The 10527-nt window shown below is 42.7% G+C and overlaps 1 protein-coding gene across 1 annotated transcript in view; it reads left to right on the plus strand.

Moving 5' to 3' along the window:
• LOC120744442 (mitogen-activated protein kinase kinase kinase kinase 2-like) overlaps nt 1–1318 on the plus strand; it is a 32908-nt gene extending 31590 nt beyond the window's left edge. Inside the window, exon 8 of the mRNA XM_040048861.1 lies at nt 489–1318. Coding sequence (XP_039904795.1) covers nt 489–576 — 88 coding nt within the window. The 3' untranslated portion in view covers nt 577–1318. The remainder of the gene's footprint in view (nt 1–488) is intronic.
• The last annotated feature ends 9209 nt before the right edge of the window (nt 1319–10527 follow it).

A 10527-nucleotide genomic window follows, 5' to 3' on the forward strand; every position in this document is an offset into this window, starting at 1 on the left:
AAAAAGGTTCGTGTGTCAGCATGTTCTCAGTTCAAACCGGTACAGACCAAATAAGGAAACGTCTTCCTGCCTCCTGAGCAAAGAAGTATCCTTTGTGTAGTTTATCTCTTCAGTTACAATTTATGATCATCCCAGCAAAATACACTCCTAGACATAGAATACAGAGTTCTTTCATTAGTGAATTCTGAAACAAACCACCTGGCCTTTAACAAGCTCTTTTCTAGGAGATAAAGAAGGGAGGATGGGAGTAAGGAAGTGATCTCTGTGGTGTTTTCGACCTTGAGGTACCATCCTGTGATTCTTACACATTAATTCTTGGGTCACAGAGAAAGAGAAAAACAACTAGTAAATGGGCCTTATTGAGTAACAGTTTTCCTGTATAAAACAATATCCTGTAAATGCTACCATGGTATCAAAATATCACAACACTGCCTTTCTCTGGCTCTACTTTACAACTCATCTCCTTCTCATTTGCCGACAATGTGCAGAGACATCATCCTTCAGAGCACACCGACTGATGACCCGTCAGCACTGAGCAGCCTGTACATCCTGACAGGACACGAAAGCAGCTACTGAGAGAGGACACGGGGCTTCTCTTTCGACGGTGTTACCAAAGAAAAGCACAGCCTGTCTGTAACTGTGGGGTGGAAACGATGCTCTGTTTCACTGAGGCTGTGCCAGGAAACGGTTCAATGCTGGGAATGACAAATGTTAGGAAGGTATCCTGCTGACTTTCCAGCCTTCACCTGTACTCAAGACACCTGTCAAGGTCCTCGCTGGGGTTATAGTTGATAAAGCTTTCTAGCTTTTCTTGTCTATTCAGCTTACCTGCTTAAATCAGACCTTTCTGTTAAAGCTAATGCAGACTCCACTGATCCGCCCGCTCAGTGTGGACGGGAGAATAACCTGAACATGGCCTCTGGGACATCATCATACTGATGTTATGAAGCGCTCAGTCAGGTTTTCTTCTTGATCAGACTGAGGGGCAGACTGAGTGTGTTTTGGTGCCTCAACATTCAGTCATATTCTGTAAAGCCATTTTCTGTCTGCATGCTGCACATAAACCCTTTGGACCAGAGTGCTGTGACACCTACACCTTACACCTGCAGGAGCTGCTCGGCCATAGAAAGCTGTTCTGTGAAGTGCACGGCTCTTTTGCCAGTGTGGATTTTATGGGTTTAATGTAATAACTAATTTTTCACATCATCGTCTGAGTCGTAATCCCAACGAGGAAACCTGGAATGTAAAACTTGATGGACGCTCCAGCTGAAGAGTGAAGTGTCAGACTTTTAATGGATCTTTCAAGCATTAGCGTACTTACAATTAGAGATGGCACGATACCACTTTTTTATGTCCGATACCGATTCCGATATCATAAATGTGGATATCTGCCGATACCGATATGAATCCGATATAGTGTTTTTTAATCAACAAAACTGTTTGTTTTTTTTAATATCTTGCTGCATTTTGTACAAGTTCATACTCAAGTTTAAAACAACAACTACACTAAAGCTATTCTGTTATACCTGTATGCAAAAAAAAAATATTTCATAGGTCAGCAATACTGATCAATCTAATAAACTTAAACCTACACCATCCTCCCTATTCTGGTATTTTAAAGAGTACTTAGCGTAAATATTAAGCAACCTAACTAATAGGGTTCCAACTCCCAGCAACAACAAAAATAAATAAAGAAAAAATAGGGAACCACCCCTCACGCTCCACCTCATGATGCTTAATCGACGTAATCAACCTTAATTTGATGCAGTGTGAAAAAAAATGCACAGAAATCAATTATTTTTCAAGAAATATTAAATAGATTCAACATCTTTCTTCAACAAAATTGCAGACTGCACAGATGGTACCTTCCCAAAGGAAAAAGTACTATAGCTTACTAGGGTATATATATTAGACTTAATAGTCACTATATACAGTAATTGACTTCTATTCATTTTACATCAGATTAAAACTTTGGGTGTAAGATTCGGATAATTATCTATTAAAAGCTCGACATTTTAAATGAGAATAAGAAAGAAAAGTATGTCTTTGTGCCCCCTTTTCCCTGTTCATGCCCTATCGGCCCCCCTGGCTAAACTTTGCTAGATCCGCCCCTGCACAGTTACCAGCCGTCAGCTACGTAGAAAAAGATCCTCGAGTAGAAAGTAATATTAAATAAATTCTAACAACAGCTTATCAAGCTTAAACGTGCTGCTGTTGTTTATCCGCTGGTTTCCTCTTTCTGGTGCAAAGTGGGCCAAAAACAAACCAGAGAGACGGACTCGCGACAGAAAAGCCGATCAGCTGATCATTAAGCAGTTTCATGATTGAAGTAGCAGCAAGAAGAGGCAGTCGCTTGTTAAGCTTAACGCAGGAATGCTTTACAAACATTCAGAGATGGACTTACACACTTGCTTTACTTCTCTCGGGGATAACTTTGTCGGAGATGAAATGCCGGGTTGCTAGCGAAGCTCCACATGCTATCCAGACCACCGACAGGTCCCGCACGCCACAGCCGCTCTATCACGTGATGCATACTGCTCCGACGTGCTAACGTTCTGAGGTGAGTTACGGCGTGTTGCAAGTTTTGTGAGGTGCTTTCGTGATATTTAATGGATCGGATTACATTTTTTATTTTTCTCCGATATCCGATCCAGTAATTTAGGTCAGTATCGGACCGATACCGATACATAATATCGGATCGGTCCATCTCTACTTACAATGGCAGAAACAGTGCCACGTCTAAAGCATAGGAGCCATCTTCATCTTATTCTTCCCATTTCATGCAAGTTTTTTCTCATCCTCAGATGGACAGAATTTGGTTTGCTGACTTCATTCAGTCACACCATACTAGAGCATAAAAAGTGGAAATAAACTGGTCAGTAAGAAAGTGTGATGCTTGAAAGTATAGCGTAAGGACAGCAGCAGCACTGCATTTACAGCTGATATGATGACTTCAGCATCTTTAAAGAACTGTGAAGGAATTATCAGTGCTAACACAACCTTAAGCACGTGATGTGACCGTATACACTGCTTACACTTTCAGTATCCTTACTTAAAGAGAACATCTCAGAAAAAAGTACAGTTAGCAAGAAGCTTTGAGAACAAGGCAGTGTTATTTTATGCTAACCACCGTGGTGGTGTAGCTTGTCCTGATAAAAAGTGAATGTGGTCACATCATACTTGTTAACTAAAATGAAAAAATAAAATAATTCCACTACATGGGTAAAGATATTTATGATATTTATGGAAAGGATACTATAAAAGTAACACTGGCCTTTCCATGAGAGAAACTTGAAGTACAGTATGCATGTTGAGATTAATGTTTTTTAATATGTTTTTGCTACTATGTGAAGATGTGATGTTATTAACAACACAGAATAGACAGAAATAAAGATTTTCATATCTCTTGGAGTTTTATGAAGAGTTTGTTGGGTTGTTCTTCTTTGAATGTGTGGATCGATGCTTCTGCGATTTATATCTTAATCCTTCAATTTGTAAAAAACATTTTGAATTCCGTTTGAGAAGATAAATGAAGGTTCTTGCGTTCAAGTGGAGGCTCTAGCAGACTGAGAAAGTAACTGCATAACTGTGTTATTCCTGCACCCATAGCAGCAAGTAAGTGAAGGCAGTGATGAGCGCTGATGAGTTCTCAGATCACTCAGTCAGTCTCTGAACGTCACCTTTATTGTGATCGCGCACTTTAAGCTTTCATGCCTGTATTTTTGCACAATTGTGATAATACTGTATTGAAAGAAATCTGTGCACAGACGAACATGGGGTGGCTTTGCTCAGGTAGTAGAGGAAGGTGCTTCAATCCCCGTCTGCATGCCAAATATCCCTGGGCAAGATACCAACCCAGAGTTGCTCTCCGAATGTGTGTGAACATTACACAGAAAGTGCTTACAGAGAAAAGTGCTTGTGTACACCTGAATGAGGCAAGTTCTTTAAAGTGCTTTGAGTACTATATAAGAACCAGTCCATTTACATCGCCAAAGCACTCAATACTCTCTTTACGAAGTTCTCTGTAGTTTGTTTCTCCAGCACCATATTTGACCGCAGTCAAGTGAGCCCTCACTTACGAAGACACAGTCAAGCCAGCCGCACCTAAAATGTTGTTGCACTATTCTTATGCACATTACGGTGCAGGTGCCGACTGGCTTAGAAACGCAGTCTTTTGTGTCCTGACACTATTGTACTTCACAATCCACTCCCAGTTTTGGTTCATCTCCATTTTTCACCCTGTGATCCACAGCCCAAATTACTGTACGATTCAGAGAAAATTTACAGTAAAATTTACCCAATATACAGTACTGTACTTTTAATATCCTCATCTTTGAGCTCAGATTACACAAAAACTGTAAGAGGTGACACAGATATTTCACTGGATTCTGACTCTAAGCCATCTCCACTCTTTACCCAGTGACCCAAAATTACTGTACAGTTTTCCAGAAAATCAACAGTAAAGTTTGCCCAATTTACTGTACTGTACTATATATTTTCTCACCTTTGACATCAGATTACAGGAAATCTGTAAGAGGTGACACAGATATCTCACTGGATTCTGACTCTGGGTGACCCCCACACGCCCAAAATTACTGTACTGTTTCTGAGATTGCTGTGTTAACCCTCTCAAGGCAGGCGTTGCAGATATGCAACAGTTAAAAGCTAACAACCTGATCACCCCACATACATATTTTATGAGTTTTTTTTACTCAGAAGTACCACTGCAGGTATTCTTTTGTGCATTAGCAACAAAAACTTAATTTGAGCCTGAGAGGGTTAAGCATGAGTATGACAAAGGCTAAGAAAATATACTGCCTAAAATAATATCAAATTTAAACAACAAATTACAAAATTGCCACACCTGCTGTTATTGCCAGGTGTTCAATAGAGCATTATTTAGTCATAAAAAATACATATCATTGAAATATCATCAGTGAAAGAAATACTCTCACTATGTAAGACATGTTAGCAAATTCAGTTAATAAATAATGTATCAAATCTATACAGATGTTTGAAGGTATAATGCAAAGCATGTTTGTTTCTTATGGCTTACAAATGTGTTTGCCTTTAACATAATTTACATTTCATTTATACAGTTTTACAGACGAAACAATAAAATAGGTTTCCTGAACTGTTCTTCATGGCCCAAATTTTGAATCCTTTTGAGGGGGATGCATTATCCATGAAGGTGGGCAATTTGTTCATTGATCTCTGACCCTCGCTGACTCTGACGCCTCCTAATTCTGCTTCCAGCCTTGCTGATTAATTTGTTGTCACTGATGCTGTCACCAGTTGTACACAACATCTCTGTTTGTCCACCAGTCTAATCTGTAATTCAGGTGAACCCAGAATTACCTGCATCTTTGTAATGTTTCAGAAAATATACACTATATGTTGATGGGCATTGTCCCACTTTTCTTTCCTTTATAAGTAAGAATCTCTATGGTTTTAATGACAATTCATATACAGATTGTGGAGGACATTTAATTCAACACTCAAAAAAGTTCCTCACCAGCAGACTGTAGTAGAATTTCAGCCCAGACCTCCCTCTCCCCAGCCACCTCTTCCAGCTTATCTGGGGGAACACCAAGGTGTTCCCAGGCCAGCCGAGAGATATAATCTCTCCAGCGTGTCCTGGGTCTGCCCCGGGGCCTCCTCCCGGTGGGACATGCCTGGAACACCTCACCCAGGAGGCATCCTTGTCAGATGCCCGAACCACCTCAGCTGGCTCCTTTCGATGTGGAGCAGCAGCTGCTCTACTCTGAGCCCCTCCCAGATGGCCGAACTTCTCACCCTATCTCTAAGGGAGAGGCCAGCCACCCTTCGGAGGAAGCTCATTTCTGCCGCTTGTATCTGCGATCTCGTTCTTTCGGTCACTACCCACAGCTCGTGGCCATAGGTGAGGGTAGGGATGTAGATCGACCGGTAAATTGAGACCTTTGCTTTTACACTGAGGTCCCTCTTCACCACGACGGACCGGTGAAGCGTCCGCATTACTGCAGCTGCAGCCCCAATCCGTCTGTCGATCTCCGGCTCCCTTCTCCCATCACTCGCGAACAAGGCCCCGAGATACTTGAACTCCTCCACTTGGGGCAGGAACTCATCCCTGACCCGGAGTGGGCACTCCACCCTTTTCCGGCTGAGAACCATGGCCTCAGATTTGGAGGTGCTGATCCTCATTCCCGCTGCTTCACACTCGGCTGCGAACCGTCCCAGTGCGAGCTGGAGGCCCTCACCCGATGAAGCCAACAGAACCACATCATCCGCAAAAAGCAGAGATGAGATTCTGAGGCCACCAAAGTGAAAGCCCTCCGCCACTTGGCTGCGCCTAGAAATCCTGTCCATAAAAATTATGAACAGAACCGGTGACAAAGGGCAGCCCTGGCAGAGCCCATCACCCACCGGGAACGAGTCCGACTCTTGCAACGGCTGTATAGGGATCGATTGGCCCGTAGCAATGGGCCAGACACCCCATACTCCCGCAACACCTCCCACAGGACACCCCGAAGGACACGGTCGAATGCCTTCTCCAAGTCCACAAAACACATGTAGACTGGTTGGGCAAACTCCCATGCACCCTCAAGTATCCTTGAGAGAATAAAGAGCTGGTCCAGTGTTCCGCGACCAGGACGAAAAGAGTTGCCCACTCATATTTAACTAATTCAAATACAATTACTGCATTTAAATGCTTATGTTCTAATAAAAGGCATTGTTTAATACTTCTGCCATGACAACCCAAATAAATCAATGAGAGGGAAACGGGATAATTAGTCATCAGGCAAGGTTTACTGTTCATTTACCATGCCTTGATAACAGTAAGCTTAACAAAAGAAAAATGTTGGGGCCGAGAACCGGTGTTCTGTCAAAACATCCTACCGTAGCGTAAATTTATAGTCTTGTCTATCAATCCGTGCTAACTTATCAGAATATGCTACCTTACGTGGCTCTGTCGTATAGGTAGCATGTTCAGATGGCCCAATCACACTATTAAAACATGCTTCCTGCTTGGATTTATATAGGTAGCGTGTTCAGATGGCCCAATCACACTATTAAAACATGCTTCCTGCTTGGATTTATATAGGTAGCATGTTCAGATGGCCCAATCACACTATTAAATCATGCTTCCTGCTTGGATTTATATAGGTAGCATGTTCAGCATGTTCAGTGTGTGGCTTCGACCTTCCCCGTGGTGCTTACAATTGCCCATGGCCGTAATGCAGGTTCATTCAATCTTTGGGAGTGCAGTACCTGGAACATACAAGGACAAGGTTGATGTAAAGACAATAAATGAAATGAGACAGGGAGGACACAAATTGGCGTTAAGTAATAATTTGCCCGATTATCAATGTGTTAGTTTGCATCTACTTTACAATTATGGGCACATGATATGATAACGATATTTTAGCAGTTCAATGATAAAAGTATAACATTAATTATGGTGGGGGGTGGACAATGGCTACTACACTCGATGCACTCCAGCTGACTTACCTTGGTACGAATGATGACGTACTCACAGTTTGGCGGCTTGAAAATAGCCAAATCTTGCACCCAGCCATTTGTAAATTGGATGTGCGCCTCCAGTGACTTGTAATTACGAAACTGGTTCGCAGTGTAAGCGCTTACTCCACAAACAAGATACGTGAAGATATCAGGGTAGGACAGTGGCGGTAAGTCGTCTGGGTCTTTACTCCACTGCCATATTTCATATGGGTCCAGATTTGCGATGCACTCTAATTTTTTCAAGTGCTGCTGCTTCGCCTCTGGACGCAATCGGTCTCTATATCGTCCGTTTTCTTTTGAGCTGCTTTTAAGCATGTATCTTGTCGTCGTCGTTCCAACACGGTGCGTTTGTTTTGATTTGTGGACCCGGAAAATGGCGCTGCGCTCCCACGATACATTGCGGCGTGACGTCAACTCCAAAGCCCTATTCGGGCCGTGAACCAGGTGTAGGACTGAACTCTCTCACACACATCACATCACTATAAGACTGGACTCTCACACACATCACCACACGCACTCTGGTTTTTCTTCATGTACACTTCCTTATAATCTCTTTCTGCTATTTGCACATTTTTACTGTAAATTTCTAAGTTAAATCTGTAAATTTTGTAATAACCTGTAAATTGTAAATACTGTAAAACCACTGTCATTTAATGGTCGGGCATTGCACATCTACAAGCATTTCACCTTATGTCATACTGGGTATGGTTGTGTGTGTGACAAATAAAATTTGAATTTGAATTTGAAAGTCTTTCCAGGTGAGTTTGATCCAGGAGGGTCTGAAGCCAGAGTCAGACAGAGACTGTGCAGAGACTGTAGAAGGACAGAGCACCAGCAGAGCAGTCCAGATACACTGATGATCCTCTGTCAGATCCAGAGGGACACACAGGGATGATGCTGGACTCTACATTGTGTCTGACAGTGGAGCTGTTCTCAAAGCAGTTCACTCTGCAGCACTGACAGTCATTTGCACTTCTTCTCATTCCTCTCTCTGGATCATCAGGACACAGCTCCTCCTCTCTCAGCACACACACCGTCCTGTTTACCATCATCACCTCCACCTGCAGAGAGAAGAAGGAAGAGCAGAGGAGATAAAAGAGTGTTTCCAGAGACTCTTCATCAGCTGTCAGTCAGTGATGCAGCACATCCAGTATAAAGAGCAGCAGGGACTTCAGTGCTGGGACTGTACTAGGACTCATTGTTGCTTCACTTTTTCTAATCTTTGGATTTTTATTGAAGTTGATGAAAATGTTTTTCCCTCCTAGTGTGAGTTTGGACTTTCATTCATTAGAAGAACCTTGGTGTGTCCACTCTGAGCTCTGTAGGAACCCCAACAACAAGCCCAACAATCCAGATGGACGGCTCCAGCTGTTAACTGGAGGAATTCCATCCAAACATCTGCTCTCACTAAATTCTTCCTCACCTACAGACTGTATTCTTCACTGCTTTAAACTTGGAAATGAATGCAGTCATTGGTCTGCGTGCTGCGTTTTTCAGAGAGCTGATTGGCGGTTGACAGTGTTTGATCAGAGCATGTCAGCTGTTACCATGGTGACCATAAAAGGTCAGAAACAGGAAGTGTTTGTGTCCAATCCTGAAGCCTGTCACCATTCTCCTCTCACAGCTTCACTGAGAAGCTGCAGCTTTACAGGAAACACTGGATCTTTGTTTCATACTGACTGTGTTTAGTACAATACTGCTGACAGCACCACCCACTCACTCCATCACTCTACTGACCCCAGAGTCTCCAGTCTGTAGTCTGGACTCTGCTGAAGATCAGACAGCTGCTTCACATCTGGATCCTTCAGGTAGTTTCCTCTAAAGCAGAAGCATAAAGAGGGGGTATTAGGAGGATGATAAGAAAGGAAAACAGAGAGTGGATAAAACACTCTGCGTAGTTTCACTTTCTGTCTGCACCTCCAGTGCGCGGCAAAAGCAGGCAGTTTCCTGTCAGTACTTTTGGTCACAACCTACTCAGAGCTGGCCGTCTCTTATTAAACAAAACAATATGACAGAAAATAAGCACTAAGATAATATTTTAAATCCCAACATTACTACGTTAGTCAGAATGAGTCACTAATGGCACCAGATACCAGTACCCATACCGCTGAGTGCCATAGGACACTTAACCTTTGTTCCATATGCGGAACTTCCTGTTGTTTCCAAGGAGGACTGGAAATCTTTGCTCCTTGTTCTGCATCCCACCATGGACTTCTCCTTTCCAAGCCAGCCTAGGTCCTCGTATTCAGCTCATCCTCTGCTTACTTTTACACCTTATTTACCTGCTTTATCTCTCTTTCACAATTTCGTGGCCTCAACTTTTTCCTCCTCTCCCTCCTATAACAAGACAGCTTCTTCTGCGTAGAACATGTTGGAGTGATTCTTAATCCAGGGCTGCTTATTGGGGAAAATACTTCCTGTTTTCAAGTACCCCATTTCCACAAAAGAAATGTAAGTAGAAATCGATATCTAGTGAGAACATGAGCCTTTAAAAATCCCATTGGTGCAGTCAAGCAGTCCCTCGTTCCCAGTATAGAGTCTTTGGTCCAACTGGAACACTGTGTGCCAGTTTTGAGCTCTCTTCATGCCTGTGACCTGACAGACCCAAGGCCATCACTCACATTTAAAGCTCCCCTAATGGAGCCACAAACACATGTCCAACACTATTCTGTCTTGTGGACACAACTGGAAGAAGATTCAAGGACTTAGTACCAGAACAGAGATTCAAATCTCCAAATCCAACTCTAGATCAGGACTATGATCTGAAACTCTGCACAGCTTCCTGTTGAAGTTGCTTCCGTTTGGCTTCAGCTGTTTGGATTTCCATTTCTAAACTCACATTCTGAACCTTCTTCACTGCTGAACAGATGATGAAACACTGAATGATCAAGCTCACACTTTGTCTAATAAACTTACATCTTTCATTCTTATAATATTGAAGAGCTGTGGTTTTGTCAAATGCCAGCTGTGATTAGCTGCAGCAGCACATGAGTCCAACCCCTCCAATTTAAGAGCTGAGCTTGT

Source organism: Simochromis diagramma, unplaced genomic scaffold (assembly GCF_900408965.1).
Source record: "Simochromis diagramma unplaced genomic scaffold, fSimDia1.1 OVJJ01000181.1, whole genome shotgun sequence".
Taxonomy (NCBI): Eukaryota; Metazoa; Chordata; class Actinopteri; order Cichliformes; family Cichlidae; genus Simochromis; species Simochromis diagramma.